General features: G+C 40.8%; 1 protein-coding gene across 2 annotated transcripts in view; it reads left to right on the top strand.

The window, feature by feature from the left end:
• Positions 1-19,364, top strand: part of tspan4a (tetraspanin 4a) — a gene marked incomplete at its 5' end in the record, with an annotated part of 155,192 nt that extends 135,828 nt beyond the window's left edge. For both annotated transcript variants that reach the window (XM_083916516.1, XM_083916515.1), the window contains 4 exons: positions 1,220-1,321; positions 3,259-3,390; positions 15,500-15,583; positions 18,861-19,364. In XM_083916516.1, the coding sequence (XP_083772642.1) occupies positions 1,220-1,321; positions 3,259-3,390; positions 15,500-15,583; positions 18,861-18,929 (387 nt within the window). In that variant the 3' untranslated portion in view covers positions 18,930-19,364. The remainder of the gene's footprint in view (positions 1-1,219; positions 1,322-3,258; positions 3,391-15,499; positions 15,584-18,860) is intronic.
• Between the last annotated feature and the right edge of the window lie 296 nt (positions 19,365-19,660).

The following is a 19,660-nucleotide window of genomic DNA, read 5'->3' on the forward strand; positions in this document are numbered from 1 at the left end:
GGCTTTTATCTCGTTTTGGAAAAGAGCTCTTCATTTGTTCATTTCTATTCTATTCAACATGTCTAATACGTGAAGCAGTGGAGGACCGTATAAAGCAGTGACGGTGCGGCTCCACTCAACAGAGCTTGTTAAATTGAGCTCCATATCTTGTGAAACTGTTGTCTTTGTTGCTGTCCTCAAACACTGTCCTCTCAATACTCAAACATATCTCATTAATGTTTCCCATCGGGTGCTTCCTTATTTTATCTTATAACCTAACAAAGGGAATTTGCTTTCCAGTCTAGAGCAGAGACTCTATCTGGTGAATTGTGCGCACTTGAGATCAAATAACATTTATCTTCACTTGATGAAAATGGAAATAAGACGCTCTAAACATCTGACACGTCCTCCACCGCGGGACACACAGGCAGAAATTAGATTTGTTGAACTTGTAATTCTTTGAAATATCTCTGTAATAAGAATTAGTTAATAGGTAATAAGAGAAAGTCCTTATAATATGCTTTTTATCAATAATATGTGTTAATAAGACTACATAGGTGTCAATAATAGCATCAAAATATGTTTATTGTTAGATTATAAAACATGTATAAGTACTTTATATATTAATATAGTGTTTTAAATAGATATAAAAAGCATAGCATAGTTAACTCAGCAGTTACCTGCTAATAAATACATAATAATGTGTTTCTTATAACTGTCTTATCTATTATCTCTACGTGTCTATGATGCTATTATTAACACATACTAATGATAATAAGTATTTTATACATATATAGATATATATTTAGCACTTATGTACAGTTAACAAGACATTGTTCTCGCTTTAGCTCCAGTAGCTGCAAAAAGTCTAGTTAAGTTTAATGAATCCTTCATTTTACACTTATTTGGTCGAGTGTGTGCACCATGTATGAATATTTTTCATAGAGGCCCAGGTTCACGCATAGTTGACTTATAACTGCATAATAGTGCGTTTCTTATACTGTAGCTGGTTATAAATGTCTTCTAATCTAACAATAAACATGTTTCTGATGCTATTATTAACACTGAAAATATCAAATTAATACATAATAATGAAAATAAGCATATTTTAACGACTTATAAGAGCCTCATTACCTTTTAACTTAGTAGCTTAATAAAGGAGCCTAAATATAAAGCTTTACTGTTGATTTATCTCAAGTTTTTCTCTGACACAACAGTTTTTTTTATCCTGTCTTCTCAGATTGATCACTACGCCCAGAGGGATCTGAAGAAAGGCCTCCAGCTCTTCGGCACAGAGGGCAACGTGGGTTTGACCAACGCCTGGATGATAGTACAAACTGATGTAAGATGTGCGGCCACTGGAGGGGCGGGAGGATATTTAAGACACAGAGAAGTTAAAAGACAGAGTTTACTGAAGTAACGATGCTTTTAAAAGCATTCTGTTGGGAATATTGCAGCCCATTCAAATTACCTTGTTGTTAATGTTATTAGCAAGAGTCAAGTCATGCAAATTACTGAGATACATAACGTTTGCATTATTCATCATGGCACATCAAGGTTTCATTATTTGTAGCACAGGATCACGTTCAATTAAAAGTGAGCGGTCAAATGCAGAAGTCTGATTTTATACTCCTCCGTGTTGTGGAAGATTTGAAATTCTGTGGTTAACGGGATCTGGATATTTACAGGCAAGCTGGTACAAACAAAATCCTGGCAATAAAAACAAAATGGCATCAGTAAAAATGTGTGAAATGTCACAACCGACAGTAACAAACCCTCAAAGTTTTTTTCTAAATGCTGTGCTAAAACGCTGTCAGTGAGATTAATGCAGCATAGGCTCTGTGAGGTAATCTTTGTTTCCAGCTCTCACTTTGATGTGCTTTTTCCTTTGTATTATTTATTTATATTTTCTTAAATTCCTCTGCAACGAAAACACAATGTGAGAAATAGAGATTTGGAATTAAGGATCGCAGAGAGGGTGGATGCTGCTGCTGGGGAAAGCCTTTGGGAGGCATCGAATGATAGATCAGAGACTTCAGGGCTCTTTGGACCCCTTTCCCATCACAGAGGACGGAGTGTGTTTGTTCCATTAGCAAATGTGAATGTTTGGCTCTAGTTTATGTGTGTGCATGTATATAGTGTCTGCAAGGCGTATTGTGCAACTGTGTGTGCGCGTGGGGACCGGCATAAATTATGACAGAGGAATATGTTGCTGTGCAAATAATATATGCAAATGTGTGCGTGTGTGGGTGTTAATGTGCAGAGGTAGCTTTTTTCCACCTGCGTACAGGATGATAGCATAAGTAGAATCTGCCTGAATGAGCCCCCGTTTGAAAATGCATGAGAGCAAGTGTGAATGTGCACTTTTTTCCCTCGTCAGATCAGGACAGGTGCGTAGCCTATATAAGGGGCTCCATAGAGTCTGGCTGAGATGAAGTCCATTAAAAAGCAGCTCTCATTCTGTCACTGTTCTCCCTCCCAAGTCTCCTTCATACATGCTGAGTCACTGAATAGATAATACAGCAGATGTCCCTGGAGCAAAGTTCACCCTGAATATTATTAATGGCTGCTTATGGAATAGAAGAGATTCTACATACATGAGAAGAAGTAATAAAAGCATCACAAGGCGCCAAATGGCAGCACAATAAATCAGAAAGGCTAACACGTCACGCTGGTTGTAAAACTTTTCAAGGAGAAAACATTTGAATATTCCGACTCTGTGCAGTTTTAAGCCTTTGATTTGTCCTCAAACTTTAAAACTACACTTCAAATGCTTTCTGCTTTTTTTCCAATTCAGCTGTACCTCATGATAAATTGGAAAACTTGATCCATTGTTTAAGTCGGCGAGTGAGTTTTAAATTAACACACAATCCCTGATTCTGTGCACGGAGCGCCGTGGGGAGAATTGCTCCTGTGTGGAAGTAAAAGGCCACTGAATGAACAACACATCACGGAGCAATTTATCTTTTCGTGAAGTACACTGATGAATTGAATTGTGGTGGAAGCCATGATCCCTTATCAAAAATCCATACCAATCACAAAAGGGGGAAGATGTAGATAAAACGAAGCGGGCGAGTTAGAAAATGATTTTTCGGACTTTGAGATAAATGAGACGTGGATTGTACAAAAGAAGATGCAGCTCAACATAAGTAAGATAAAGGGGGTTTCTACTCCCAGCTCATATGAATTATTTTGCTAGTTAATCTTATTCTTGAAAGGTAAATCCTTTTAGTCGCCATCAGCCAGTCACTCTTGACGAATTGTCTTTCTCTGGTGCAGTTTCGCTGCTGTGGAGTGACCAACCACACGGACTGGTTCGAAGTTTACAACGCCAGCCGTGTGCCGGACTCCTGCTGCCTGGAGTACAGCGACAACTGTGGCCTGGACAACCCGGGAACATGGTGGACAGCGGTAAGTTCTACCATGAAAACCAAAGTATGCCTCTAAACGGTGCTACTAGAAGAAGAATTCCTGTATTAGTATCGATTTTTTCACTCTATTATTGTTATTCATGTTACACGCACACATGCACAAACAGGACCTATATACATGCAATCAATGGAGAGATGCTGCCAGTGACCAGCACCCCGAGCAGTTGGAGGTTTGGTGCCTTGCTCAACAGTGCCCAGGAGATGAACTGGCATCTCTCCAGCCACCAGTCCATGCTCCATACAGGGACTCAAACCGGCGACCCTCGGTTCCCAGCCAAGTCACCTATGGACTGAGCTACTGCCGCCCCACTAATAACTAACTTCCTATTCTTTTAATGTTTTGTTTTTACACTGGATTAGTCACTGTTTTCTAACAACCCAGAAAAAAATGTTGGCGTTGTACGCTTCTGCAAACCACAGAAACATTATCAATGAAAGTTTTTGGCACCTTACACGCCCTGGGTTTCAAATGACTCCAATATAAAATGAAGGATTTTAATATGATACGTTCTGAGGAAGTCAGAAGTCGGTCAGGTGAAGTAGTATAAGCCCCAAACTCTGCATAGGGAGGAGGTCACTTTCACTCAGGAGAGCACAGTGTGTATTCTGTTCCTGTCCCGTCCCATGTCAAAGTGAAACTTAATTACATAACCAACTTATTCTCATCTGCAAAAGTTCTGCACAAAAATTTGTATATCTTACGAAACGGGGACTGGAAGTCAACCAAGAGACGGTGACTAACCAGAAGTGGACTGCGACGGTTATGTTTAGACACTAATCTACCACAAGTTAACTACAGGCATCAAAACAACTTAGTTAAGATTAGACAAGAGTTTGTGGTTTGGCTCAGTACTTCCAGGACATGAACCCCAACAGGAACAGTTCTGCGTTTTAGGATCCACCACCCTAACCTGCCTCTTAAGAGGAGATCAGCTGCCTTATACTACATCCCCTGCATTTAAAATCAACATGAATATTAATAATACACACAAATCACCGCGCGTTACTTTTCATAGTTATATGTACAAAAGTGAATGAAAACAGTCTGACATAACACACGTTTCTTATTTTTCGCTCGAACCCTGATCTTTTCCTAAACCTCACCAAGTCGTTTTGATGCCGAAACGTTTTTGTTGAAATTCACAACGTTAATCATGTGTTTAAATCTGCGACCCTAGGGCATCAAAAAATGTCGGTATGTGATGAGTGGGGAATGAGAACGGGTCGTAGTGGTTAAGAAACGCTGATATCTGTGGTTTTGCAGAAATGTACATTTTGAAAAAGTACAACATTTTATTCTGGTGACTGGGATTTTGCTAAACGCCTTTCTGAAACAGCTAGGGGCAGTATTTAGGTATTCAAAGTTTGATAAGAGTTCGACAATCAACTTAACATAATGTGTAATTGAGTATCTGTAGTGGCGAGGGTCTACCTGACCTGTCTGGGGGACTAACCAACCAAATCAGGTACAGATTTATTGTTTTTTTAAAGACAAAGAGAAAAACAAAAAACAGAAGATGTGATGTCGTCACCGTGTTGGTCATATTTGATTTAGGTGCAAATGTGTAATGTTGAAAGGTAATTCCTTATTTAACCCCAAATCATCCCGGGACCATTATTAATATGATTTAGCGTCTGCTTTTCTTACCAAAACTATTTTTAAACTTCACTAGGCCGCTATTTTTCTGTCTTTATTTTCACCTTAGCTGTGCAGCAGGCAAAAAGCACGGCATAGTGACAGATTGATATTCATAATTGCGATTATTATATTTAAAAAAATCACCTCTGCCGAGAAGCACTTGGCTGCCGGTGTAATAAACGTTCATCTGATGATTAATCAATGCTTTTTTTTAGCAGATGAATTGCGGAGAGTTGTTGATTTGATGACAGACGTGTTCTATGTCATCAAATACTTTACAACGACAGATAAACAACTGATGTGCAGAGGTCTTACACCTGTGGAGCATCTCCATTAAGAGGCCACACACACTTTAAACAATTGATGCTTCTTTGCGGTTTCCAAACCAGATGTAAAAAAGAAAAAAATGGGTTGACAATTATTCAACTCATTAGTGTCCTGTGGAAAATCTGCCACGAGGGGTTGCATGTGTGTAAGTGTGAGGATGACTGTTAATGCTGATTAAAACAGGGTGTGCAGAGAATTGCATCAGTCAAGTTTGTCTGAATGAATGTGGAATTGCTACTGTAGGAACATATGCAAATTAATCTGCACATGTAACATGATTTAGCAAGATTGGACGTTGTTGAAGGAGAGGTAATTGAGTGTGTTGAGAAATCATGTAGGGACAGCTGGTTTCAATTACTCATTCATTCACTTAAGTTACTCCACCTCCAAACTTGACATCAACAATATTAGTCACAGCAGTCGTTCAGTCACTAAATGAAGTCAGAGCTAGGAAACTGCCAACTGGCCTTCTTTCTTTAAGTACAATATTAAAAAAAGAAGGAAATCCCAGTCCTGAAGAAAACAATAGATTCATATTTTAAATCCCTGGAGAAATCATGTTTTGCTGAGCTGCTGTCTTTCCTGCCTCAGGACGCCCCCCCTTTAAAAAGCTGGTCTCAGAGACCTTGCACTATCGGACACGATCAGCCCTTTTGACAATAATCTCCTCTTGGCAGCTGATGCTTCAATTTGTGACCTACCTCTAGCTTTTATATCATCCTTCAGCGCAGTAGACCACACTATTCTTATGCAGGAACAAGAGGGAGGCGTCTGACTCAGCCTTCGTGTGCTTTTCATCAGTATTGGATGCAAATGCAGCTTATGTTACTTGATTTGGGATCTTTTAGTGCCAAAAAAAAACCTGGCAGATATTTTAGCCACGTCGTCCAAAAGTAGCCTTTAAAGGACAAGTAGAAAGCATACATGTATGACTATTATTGTAAATACAACAGTGACATTATCATCATATAGTGTTGATATGAACGTGTTAGCGAACAGCTTATTTACACATCCAGCAGATGCCGAGTAAAATTGCCATTTGAAGTGTTTCAGGCCACCTGGCAAATGTAAGTCTAATACTCAGTCTGCTTTTATCTCTGGGCTGGTCTCCACCAACTCCTGAGGGAAATATCTGGCTCTTTAGCCACTAACCGCTCCAGCTTTTTCACTGAACACGGCTGCAGGTGGAAACACGGTTGATGAGACGGGGTGAGTGAACCAAAATAGGGTTGCAGCCTATAAAATATAAACATAACAATGGGATGGGTTTTATCTTGTGTGAAGAAAGGCTAGAGCTGAGGGGAAACTGCAGAATCAGGAGAGGAATCCCTGTGGGTTCAACAAAAAGCACTTTAATACACTTTTACCATTATGTGTGTAGTCAACTGTAATCAGGTTCGGTCAGGCAGATGGCGGTCCATCGTAGAGCCATGTCTGTTTAATGTTCCTGCCTATTAAAAGGAAGGCTTTGCAACTGTGTGCAGATTGCTGTATAAATGTATGGATGCTGCAACTTGCAGATGTTCATGGAGGAATTGTTGGGTCTCTGTAAATCAGGTGGTGATGGGCGACTGTGGGTCAGTGGTAGAGTGGGTCATCCTCCATTCGAGAGATTGGCGGTTCGACCCCCCCCCCCCCCCCCCCCCCCCGTCCACATGCCCGGCCTTGGGCAAGACAATGAACCCCAAATTGCTCCCCGTGCTGTGCATGGGTGTGAATGGTTAGATTAGACGGTATGTAGATGTCCACTGCCATCAGTGTGAATGTCTGTGTGACTGGGTGAATGTGACAAACACTGTGAAAGTGCCTTGAGTAGTCAGAAGACTAGAAAGGCGCTATATAAGTACAAGTCCAAGGTGTCTTGAGAAAACTTTGTTATGATTTGGCACTATAAATAAAATTAAAAATACCGCTGGTTGGTCACATCCCTTGCACCAGGCTTTCAACTGTAAACCTCTCCGTGGTGAAATAAGATTAAATGCTCAGGGAAAGTGATTGAGAGCGCCAAAGGAGGCCGGTTGGCGGACTTTCAACCAGGAGACTGCAGTTCATGTCCCGTTCATCACCAGTGCATCATCGTAGTTACGTGACAACTGTATGTATTTTAACCCAATCCATGATCTTTTCCCAACCAAGATTTATTTTTTAACCTAAAACAAACCAAACCACTCCCAGGAGCGTCATGTGTTCTTTCCCATTGAAAGTGACGCCAAAACGGCCGTATGTGATGAGTTGGGATGAGAACGCGTTGGATTAAAAAATCGTGTTTTTTTTAAATGTTATTTTGTGGCAGTTTTTCAAGCCTTTATAACATAGGACAGACAGACAGACAGACAGACAGACAGACAGACAGACAGACGCTGCCTCAAGGACCTTCAGCCTCTTTACATGGGGCGACAACCACTGTGCCGTCGGCCGCCCCTGATGGAAGCATCTTTAACAAAGTATTTTATTAAATAAACTTCCCACAATAACCAAGTTCAGCGTGTGTCAGTACGATGTGCAGCTCTTCGGGGCTCTGACGCACATACTGCAAAGCTCGAAGAACATTTCAGAAACTAACAATACCACAACAATATTTTAACCTCAGTAACTTCCAAGGTCTTGTAGCAATTAAACCAAGAAACTTGCTTGTTTAAAACATAAACTGTCATGCAACATATTGGGTTCACGAGAGCAAGAGAACATGAAAACCACAAAAGCAGCAGAGCTACAGAAGAGCTGTTGTTCAACTCTGCCAACTGCAGAAGCTGATCACTGTGCTATTATTGGGAGGATCCGCATGAAAGATAAAAAATACAGTAACATGTGATGTCAGGGAAATTAAAGTTATAAATAAGTTTAGAAGTCATTATGTTGTCATCATTAACGCACTTTACAAACCGAGTCATCTACTTCTGTCATCCAGCCGTCTCTGAACATTATAATGAGCGAAGATAATGAATAGTAATGATTTCCGTGTAGTTTTAGACGTTATTGAATTGATGCTACAAAATGGTCCCATCTCAAAAATCATATCAAGTGTGCCAGATGTTGCCTGTAGAAACAGCCACGCTTTTTAAGGCTCCAGATTGAGAGTGTCACACATTTCCTTTAAAAATGTCATACCTTGTTGGATGATTTCCATTTTCTAATTAAACCAGATTTCAAACAGGAGAACAAAGTCAACATCAACTCGGGCACAGCACTTGAGAAAACCATCTCACTACAAAGTCCATTAACTGGCTGCTCTGGTACTTTTTACCATGACACGTGATCTTCATCAGCAGACGCGGGTGTCCAGCTGTCATGGAACCAGCCTCGCCCACACGTTGCCTTTGTCTCGTCGGAAAAAATTACAGTTGAACATACCTGAAAGATTACAGCAAACGGTCCACTACATGTTCGTTGTGCGCATGTGTGAGAGGAAATAACCCGTCATACCAGCAGACAGCTAGATTCTGTATTTGTCATTTTAAAGGGAAACTGGAAGACTGACAGGATGGTTCCAAAATGCTAGTTAGCCCGTCTTGTGGAAATAGATTCTTCAATAAAGATCAACAAACAGGATCAGCTTTTTCTCCGTGGTTTATTTTGCCAAAGCATTTTCCTCTGCAGACAAGAATACGTTCACCCCTGCGTCCTCACAAGTTAGAGTCAAGTTAGACTAGAGAAATGACGATGTGCCAAATCGTGCACAGTCTTTTAGATGAAGAGACAGGACGCGCTAGGCCTTGGTTGGGTGACGTCTTCAGACCAAACAAAAACATGCCTCAGACATTACAATTCTGAACATTCTGAACTCATCACACGGTCTCTAACACAGGGTGCAGATGCACAAATATGCCAATATATCATCATGAGTTAGTTATTTGCGTTATCCATTAAGAAGGTGAGACAGAGGAGACACTGAACCACGTCTGACCTGACAAAACTATGATTATGAATTACAAATGTCCAAAATTCCCACAACACCCATTTGCACATTAACAACACAACCTGATGATGAAAGAACAAATTATATTTACTAGCAATAGCGCAAACTATTTGAACCATTTCTGCGAAAGAGCTAGATGTTTAAAATAGAAACCTTTCATGATGTTACAAGTTTGTTTTCGATCTCACAGCCTCTTGACTTCAGTCGTTTGTTTACTTTCCTTACTTATGTTTCTCTTCTTGTGCTCTGATCTGACCAGCCAATCACAGTGATTTCTCTCACAGACGGGCTGAATCGGTATGAAAAACAGCTGTTAAGGGCAGTCATAGGTCGACCACGGCCAACGGTGCGGGACACACCCCAAAAACAGATACTGACTAACAGCCGGATGTGTCGCGGCTTTAGCACGTTGTTTTTGAAATGTCCATAAAGTATTTGACGTGGTAAGACAACAAGACAAGGCACATCCTGCTCTTAAAAGCTCCAGAACAGCTACAAAATGTGAGCTCTTCTAAGCTTAGTTGAATACAAGTATTAAACTTGGAAAGCTGCGTATATTTTCTGCATCTCTATGATTAGACATCTTGTTTCAATGTTTTCTCAAATCCACTAAATGAAGTAAATCTTCAGTAAACCTTCCACTTGCAAAGGGAAGATTAAATATGATGCCACTATGGCCTCAAGTGTAGACATGGGAGCAGACGGTCCTTCATTCCTATAAATACAAACCCTTTACTGCAATTGTTTGCAACTCCATGTAATTTGTCCACTCAGCAGTGGAAAGGCCAAGCTGTGGCCAAGCTGCAGCAGTTATCAATTTGAGAAATGAACGGCATAACCTTTTAAAATGTTTTTCCAGAAAGCAGGTTCTGCACAAACCATCAGAAGATTTTTCAAAATTATGCATATTTACCTCGTTCAGGTGACAGCTTGTTGGCCTTTCCGTAGACCTCTGAATACCAGCGGCCCTTCTACTGGGAAAGATAAATTAATCTGCAGGGCGGGGTTGTATTTTGATTAATGTTTGCCCTGCAGATCACAGATTCAGTTTATGTTCACATAGCAGTTCTCTCTTCCAGAAATACCCGTAACCATTTCTTGGTGTCAATTTGATCCAGAGGTTTGATCCAGAAGTTTTAACCTTTTCTTTCAGTTTGAAATCAAATTAAACTGCATACTCCAAGTGACAAAAAGAGGTCAGTGAGGGCATTCATGGACCCCGACAGGTTTATATCATTCAATCCGATTTTCTTTATGGTGCCATCTCAGGGCACTTTACATATAGAGCAGGTCTTGACCAATGACCAATGTCTCCGAAACTATTTTTCTGGTGACGCACTTTTTAAAAAGGACAAACCACCGTTGCGATCCAAGTCACAATAAGTCTCATCTGTAAATCATACAGTACAACATATCTGTGCATAAATTAGCATTTCTGAACATTTTTACTGCCATTTCCTTCTTCTTATCATTATATATCATTATTATTATTATCTTAAATAAGTGAAACAGCCATTTGAATGACACATACGTTTAATAATAATGAATAAATTACAACTTCCTTTTATGCACATGCTATTGTAAACATAGCCTATATGAATGGTAAACACTTTATAAATGAGTCCAAGTAATGCGTTTAGGTGGAGTTAACAGGCTGTCACTTTGATATCATCTCTATGAGACAAAGAAAATGACATTCTCTCTTTCTTTGCTGTCATCAGTGAAATAATATTCACATTAGGGCTGGGACAATAATCTTTTTTATCACTGATTGTGATGGGGAAGCGACGTGAATTTCGATTATTAGGATAATCCTCAGTCAAGTGACTTGACTGGAAAATTGCAGAGTACTACAGTTTTACCACAGCCCATTAGGTAACAATTCAAACAAAGAAGTGATAGGGTTTGTTGCATGTACAATTAACACTGCTGTGTATTTATCAACAGCAACAAGATCAAAAATTAAACTGTATATAAATATTAAGCAGGTCGCATTGCAGCAATCGTGCACACAGTGGTGACGAAAAAATCCTTTTAACAGGTGGGAACATCGGAACTTGACGGGGGAGGGCAGATAGAAAGAGAGAGAGAGACCCAGAGATGCACAGGAGCAACAGAAACCACATTATTAACATTAACATCTATTATAATAATAATAATAGGAATATGACTAATAATAGTTCGTTCATAGGATATGCATACCAATAATTATGGCAGTGGATGTACAGGAATGATTTGAATAGTAGAAATAATGACAGTAATGATATGATTATTATAAATAACAGTGATAATAATAATAATAGTAGCAGGAGGCATGAAGCAGGACCATGGCAGCAGGCACAACCACGATCCAAGAAAACCCACGACATGAGAAAGTACAAGGACTCTGGGGAAGGAGTTGAATTAGTAACCTGCATTAATAGGACATGCATGATACAGAGAGAGAGAGAGAGAGAGAGAGAGAGAGAGGAGGAGAGAGAAGCTTAGAGTATCACAGGAAGTCCCCCGACAGACGAGGCCTACAGCAGCAGGAGTAAGGGCTGGTCCAATGCAAAGATGAAGTTTTAAGTCTACTGCCGAAAAAAAAAACTGCGAGTTGGTTCCACGGGAGAGGAGCTTGGTGGCTGAAGGCTCTGCCTCCCATTCTACATTTGGCATAAGTGTGTATCTGTCTTCAGACACAAATCTCCTAAAAACACTATAGTATATAACTTTTTAAAGTGAATACAGCCGGAATAAAGTCTGATCTTTGCAGTCAGCTTAAGATTCTTGTCATTGACAGCTGGAGTGCTCCTAAAGAAAGAAATACTTTCTACAAAAAAACTAATTGAGAGAAACCAAATAGGACATTCAAAATATAAGCTTCACACACGCTCACATACTCTCACAGTATAAAAGCATATGAATATTTCAAGGTTCCCCTTAGTCTGTATGTATGGTGTGTGGGTTGAGGATGGAAATATTGTGACTGTAATAACATGAAAAATATCAGCATGGGTTGTTCGAATGCCTAAAACAGCTTGTTGTTTACCTGAAAGGTGTAAAGTAGTCGGGTCAACAAAGGGTGAGACTCTGACCTGTTTCCCAACTCCGGCCAAAAGCCAATGGGCCTCATTCACCACTATCCACCTATTTTTCTTACATTTATTCTTAAAGTTGCAGTCGGCAACAGTTTTTTTTTTTTTATCATATTCACTGAAACCGACACTATGCTCTGATAGAACAACATACATCATCCAAAAAACGCACCTCTACCTGCACCTGTTGTTTGTTTTGCAAAAATCCACCGTGTCCTGATCATCCTTTGCAGTCAGCACAGGGCTGTAAGAGCTGACTGTCAGTCACAGTCCTGCACACGCCACAGGTCGCCCCCCCCTTGCGCATGTTACAATATCACGGGCATACACCTCAAGCTAGGCATGCGCTTACTGACATTAGCAGTTGCTTTCTATGAGTAAGTTAGCCAGCCCGTCTCCATGCAACGTGTACTCCATGCCATTTATCGATGAGAGAAGAGACAAGTGCGTTCACAAGAATGTGGTGCACACAAACTGATGAGCACTGGGTGGGAGGGAGCGGAGGAGCTCTTGGTGGGGGGGGGGGGGTCAGAATTGTCATCTCGCTCAAGAGTCATCTCTGTTTGCCAGACTTGCCGACTGCAGCTTTAAGAGAGGGTTATGAGGCATCCTTAAACCGCAGAATTGGTCTCAACTGGGTTCTTATAATGATGAATCCAATTTCCTTGTTAATTGAAAGTGCGTGCCAGTTGATCCTAGCATTAGCATAGGCGAACGCCCCACAAATCCCCATAAAAAAGACGTCCAAAGAGAGAGAGAGAATTACGGGGAATGAGGAAGAGGTGAGGAGAAAGATTGTTGAGTTGGAGATGGAGATGGAGGCAAGTTCAGAGAGTTCCTTTACTAGAAGATGCATGGGTCCAGAGGAAGTGAGAAGTGGCTGGAGACAGGGCGCTGAGGGGCAGACTGAGGTAAATGAAAACTACTTTGGCAGACTTTGTGACACTCTTTTGTGGCACTTCCAATGCAAGTCAAGGAAGACCCAATCTACAGGCCTCATTCTGTGCCAAAATACATCCTAAACTTTAATTCAAGTTAATTTGAAGCTTCGTCAGTCTGAGAGTTCCCTTTTCGTGTTAAAGTCCCTCCACTGCAGTTCAACACAGAAACACCCAGAGAAACATAAAGATGGCCTTTTCATTGTGAAGGTATGAACCTATCCATTAAGTTACATGAGTGTGATCTTTCTCTAACTCCGACCAAGACTGTTTGACATCAGGAGCAGAAAAACATACACAGCTTTCATCACAGAGCGAAAACTGCTCACACTGCCCCTTGGTCTATGAATCAATACAGATATACGTAAAATGAAAAAAAAATAACATTTTCTTTCCGATACACTAATAACCAGCTTCTAATTACATCATAATCTAGGTCTAATTATCTCAAATTATGGTAGAACTGTGTTTGTTTACTGTCTAATAAAAACATTATTTCTCATTTCACAGTACGTCTTGTTTGTGTAGCACAAAATACTTTCTAAAATGCAGCACATGCAGCAGTTTTTCATTAGTTGATCATTTTTATGTGGAGTACTTGCATGACTCTTGCACTTTTTTTCGGTGGTAGCTTTATGGTTGAATACACTTGCTTTGGATAAAAGCATCAGCTAAATTAATGTAATGTAATTTGATGTAATGTTCGCTGAACTCAAGCAAACCTTATTATCACAGAACTCCCATTAGAGATGTTTTGAAAGGCAACGACAAGCACATTTTGTTTTTCAGCATGGAAGTTCAGTCTTCAGTGTCTTATGTAACAGCCAGTGTCACAAATTAATCAAACTTACACCTACTAGCTTTTGTGAGCTTTCATCCCAGCCTCCTACACAGAGCAGAACATCTGATCAGTGAGGAGGAGGAGGATAAAGATGTGGGGCAGATCCACAGGGGGCAAGTCCAAGTCATGGAGTAAATGATGGGGAAACCTTCCCTCACATAAGACACACACTGCAGAATCAGCACAGACCGCAGTACAAACCATTTAAACACTTCAGTCCCTGTGCTCGGCCTCAGCGGGTTCAGTTTTACTTACAGGTGTTTTTTTTCATGGCTTTATGGCAGTCTGCAATAGACATCAAACAATAAAAGTATGAATTTATTTATTTTTCTATGGTCCAGGAGGGTTGCAGTTTCATAAATAACCCTGAAGCTGAACTAAATTTTGGCCGCATGATTTTCCATATTGTTCCAGACGAGATTTACTTCACCCTGTGCTCAGGCAAACATATTTTTTTTGCTTCCCCCGGCTTCTCGGGCAGCAGTGAAATTTAGAGTAGATTGTGTTTGGTTTATCTGGCTCTAACTCAGGAGTATGTCTGCAGAAATGAATTATTAATTTAGAGCAGCGGTGTACACTGTTACTGTATGATAGCACCTCTACTAGAGTATGTCATACTGTCTGTGCTCCAGTCGAACATAATCAAACACAAAGCTTGGCACAAATATCTTTAAAATGTCTAAAAGGGGGAAGGTGCCATGTTCCACCCGGCAAAAAGCCACTCTCGTCACTTTTCAGCTGTTCTTAGAAAGCCACTTTCTGTGCTTTGAGAACCCACCTCCTTTCATTACTTGCACACATCTCTGACCCAAAAGGGCATTGCTCTATTTCCTCTATTAATAATTATCTTTCTTTTCTCACTGCCTCTCGGGCACTCTACGCCTCTGTGACATTTTCCCAGAGTTTTGAAAAGAGATTTAGAAATGCACTCTAGGAGGCTGAAAATGTCTCAGAGACAAGAAATGCAGATGCAGTGAAAGGGTTTTTGTCAAGTTGCCTTTAAAATGCGTTGAAGCAATGCTATACATGAAAAATTCAGCCCATTGGCCTGTCTAAGAGATACCTGCAGACTGTGTATGTGCTGCTCCTGTATCCACATTACTCCTGTTGGTACTGCTGAGCGAGGAGACAAGGACAGCGAGGCTCTCTTGAATTTTAGAAAGTTTTCTCAAAGAATATTAGGTCAGAGGAGGAGAGGCGAGATAAGGATGTTGCCACAGGAGATCTTTTAGCGAAAGAACATTTTCTGTCTGTCAGGAGACGACGTGCTGTAAAGTAGATCTTCCTGTTGCAGCACTGAACATCTCAATGTGTTTTCTCATTTTGTGTGTGTGTGTGTGTGTCTCCGCAGCCCTGCTACGAGCGCGTAAAGGACTGGCTTAATGAGAACTTGGTGGCACTTTGGATCTTTGCTCTATGCACAGCACTCACTCAGGTAATTAAAGCTTTTAAGTTGTGTGACTTTTTTCCAGCAGTAATTAACTCTGTCCTTGATATCTGCAGCCTCAGACGGAGGCTCTTACTTTGTGATAAATAAACCTAATACTGCCAGTATCCTTTGCATTTAGAGCTGAACACAGGATTTTTCCGGACAGCAGGAGCCGTTATAAGCCTCTTGTGTTACCACAGTAAACCACATAGGAGGGTTTGACTTGACGCAAAATTATTTGATCCCTTTTCCTGTGGTATGTGAAGCGCTTAGACATGCTGAGAGAAGAGAAACTCCGCTCTTAAAAAACATCAATCACAAGAGGTTCCTGTCATGCTGCAGGCTCATATCAGTTGGATTCTCCATTGGCCTTTTTTGAAAATCCCTCTGTGTATGCAGCAAAATGAGAACCAAGAAGATGTAATCACTGCCTGACTTATCTCAAATATCTGTGATGTCTGCCAGATGACTCACAGCATTTTACAATATAAGGGATTAAACAATGGCAAGAAAGACGAGTTTGATTGTGTTTGTGTAACTTTTGAAAGAAGATACCTTCAACTGCTGCAGCATTTGATTATTAGCGTATCACAGCTGATGCTAGAAAACTTTAGATAAACTGATACAACACAGACATCGCTGAGTCAGCCCGTTGAACGGCCCGTTCTCATTCCCGGAGGGTAGAATACCAACGTTTTGTTTTTTTAATCCTTTAACCTATCCACAGTGATATAAAATGCTACGAGCAAACGCTCCAGGATTAAGAGCGCCAAACTCTGCACACAGACCGGACTTTCACCAAGGAGACTGCCGTCCCATCTATGTCCCGTATGTCCTTATTATAACTTTCACCGGTGATCTTTTCTAACCCAAACAAAGTAGTTTTATTTGAATTCACAATGTAAAAAAACAGCGACCAGGAGCCGAATTTTTTACATGAATGGCTACCCAGGACATTGACAAGTGGTCCTGACGGGGATGAGAACGGGTTGCAGCAACTCAGTGATGTCCTTTTTCTTTTGACTTCTCTACTGGGCCGTCCACACAAAGAAGTATAACTACCAAGCAAACAGTTGAAAAGAGAGAGAAAGAGGGAAAGAGGGAAAGCGAGATAGAGGAAGAGAGAGTTTTTGATTTCAGCAAGTAGCCTACACGTAGCATCCATATGCAGACATCTGTTTATGGAGATGGCATCTCTCAACTCTGAATCCATTCTTGCTTCTCAAGTTGCTAATCAGATCGTAAACAATGGCCACCACTCAGAAGAGGAAGTCTTGACCCAGATATCCACTAGCTTTTTATTTCATCTTTATTAACAAAATCATGTACAAACATGGCTTACATCTTTTTTTTAACATTCAAAAGGAGCAGGTGCATAGGGATATCCACTAGCTACACTGCAAAACCTGAAATAAGCTAATTTGTCATCAGACAGATAACTGAGATTGGTATATATATTCTAAATTATTTTTTGTAATATTAGGGGAGAAAAGAAACTTGTAACCTATAAATGACTATAATCTTTTAGCATTAATACAAGTATTACCTCAACTAAAATAAAATGGGAAATATAAAGTAGAAAAAGAAACACAGGTATGCCTCAGTTCACCTGGAGAGAGTGTCTAAATACTAGTTCACTTAAACACAGGGAACGAGAAAAGTAGTTCACCATCCTGACAAAAATCTGTCCACCAAAGGGTGAAGAAACCTTTGATGAAAATCAGCAAACATGCTCTCATGTATCCTTGTCGCAACCTAAAATAAAGTTCTTGGAAGAAGCCTTCAAAGAGGTGTTTCATCATGATTCCCCGCATGGACTAACTGTGGTGTTAAGGGAGTCACACTGGAGAGTCTGCAAGCAAGTGTTAAAATCTGTAACAGACGTGATCAACAGCAGCCATGGTGTTATTACACTGTACAGTAAACTAGTTTAGACATGACTCTCTTAGAAAAAATGTATATAAATGATAGGCCAATTCAGTAAAACAAAACAAAATTAATTTCATCTCATCTCATCTTCATCCGCTTATCCGGGGTCGGGTCGCGGGGGCAGCAGCTTTAGCAGGGGACCCCAAACTTCCCTTTCCCGGGCCACATTAACCAGCTCTAACTGGGGGATCCTGAGGCGTTCCCAGGCCAGTGTGGAGATATAATCTCTCCACCTAGTCCTGGGTCTTCCCCAAGGCCTCCTCCCAGCTGAACGTGCCTGGAACACCTCCCTAGGGAGGCGCCCAGGGGGCATCCTTACTAGATGCCCGAACCACCTCAACTGGCTCCTTTCAACGCTAAGGAGCAGCGGCTCTACTCCGAGTTCCTCACGGATGGCTGAACTTCTCACCCACAAAATTAATTTGCACTCCAAAAAGGTGGATCAATCCACCAGCTGTAAAATGAATGTCTGTCCAGTTTGGCTGGTGGGCGGGACTTGGTTTTGGCTCCACTTGGTCAGAATCAGAAACGTGTTTATTGCCAAGTACATATTCAACATACAAGGAATTTGCCTTGGTGTTCAATGTGCACAATAATTAAAAATAAACAATAAGCAAAGTACTGTAATTAACAAACAAGAGGCACAGAGGCAGCCATACGCGGCGCCATCAAGGCACCATCGCGGCGGTAATGGAACACTTTACGAGAATTAGCTAATACTGTAACAGAATTTGCAATACTTTTTCACAGATAGTATAGGCTACACTGCCATTTCCATCAAATATGAAAAAAAACACATGTAAAATAGTTACATAATGTTTCTTTAAGCCGTCTAAATTTTAAAATGCTGTTTTGTGTGAAGATGATTTGCATCCCCATTAGCCTTTGCATGTAGCCTGGAAATTTACATTTCCACTCACAGAGGGAGTGCTGAAAAGCTTTTTGGTTTGTTGGAAACATAAAGAGATTCTGGTGCTAAAATACAGTCTGTAATAAAAAGAAGAGCATCCACGCTCCAATCTGTGCGATATATAAATATCGCACAGATTGAAGTGTGTGGATGTTGTTCTTGTTTTTATCCAAGAAACAAACGTAATGAGATTTGGATTTGAACAGTATGACAAAATGTTTTTGGCAATTGTTGGGAAACAACACACACGCACGCGCACGCACACACACACACACACACACACACACACACGCACGCACACACGCACACACACACACACACACACACGCACACACGCACACACAATGATACAGAGAATGAGCCAAACAGATGGAAAACTTCATTCCACTGTGATTTGCACATCTGAACACATTGATGGCTGATTTGTTTCTTGTGTTTGTGCAGATCCTGGGCCTGGTCTTCTCCATGACAATGTTCTGTCAGGCAGTGAAAGTAGAGACCTTTTACGCCTAGCGATCGACCCCTCTGCCCCTGGGATTGTTTCTCATCAGCGAGGGACAGATATAGACCCACCCTCCTCCTCCTCCTCCCCCTCCTCCCCGTCTGACAGACTCTTCTTTCCATGTCCTCTCTGTGACATTCCCTCTCAGATGTCACCAGTTCACAGTTTTTCTGCTAACTATCAACGCGCACAGTGTCAGTGTAATACCTGAGTTGGTTCCTATGGTTTGCTGTGTGTCAAAAAAGCTAATTTCTGTGATACATTTTATGAAGCAGTATTATGAACATGTATAAAAAAAAGTGTAACCCCTTGTTTTTTTTTTAATATGTGTTTGTTCTAAATTATTTTATGGTTATATGTGTTTTAAAAATGAGAGCTATAGTTGGGGACTGTGTGAAGTGCTGCAAGTGCATGTCTCCTGCGATGGTGTGTATTAAATGTTTTGGCTCGACTAAACAGCTTGTGTCATCATTGTCATTCCTCAATTCATAGTTTTCAGTCATGTGACCCGCGCAGAGCCCTGGAGAGCAAAACACACCTGAAACTCCACAGAGCTGCAGCACAAGTCTGTAAAATGTTTACCTTTCACAACCATAGGTGTTTAGATCAGCTCTCAAAAGAGGAAAAAGAAAAATATATATGTACAAACTGTTGGTTTGGGGCACACGTGACCCATGTTCAGCACCAGCTGTGGTATTTCAATCATTAAGTGGAAGTAGACGACTCTACAACTATCTAGCGC

The sequence above is a fragment of the Echiichthys vipera genome (assembly GCF_963691815.1).
Source record: "Echiichthys vipera genome assembly, chromosome: 1".
NCBI classification, from domain to species: Eukaryota; Metazoa; Chordata; class Actinopteri; order Perciformes; family Trachinidae; genus Echiichthys; species Echiichthys vipera.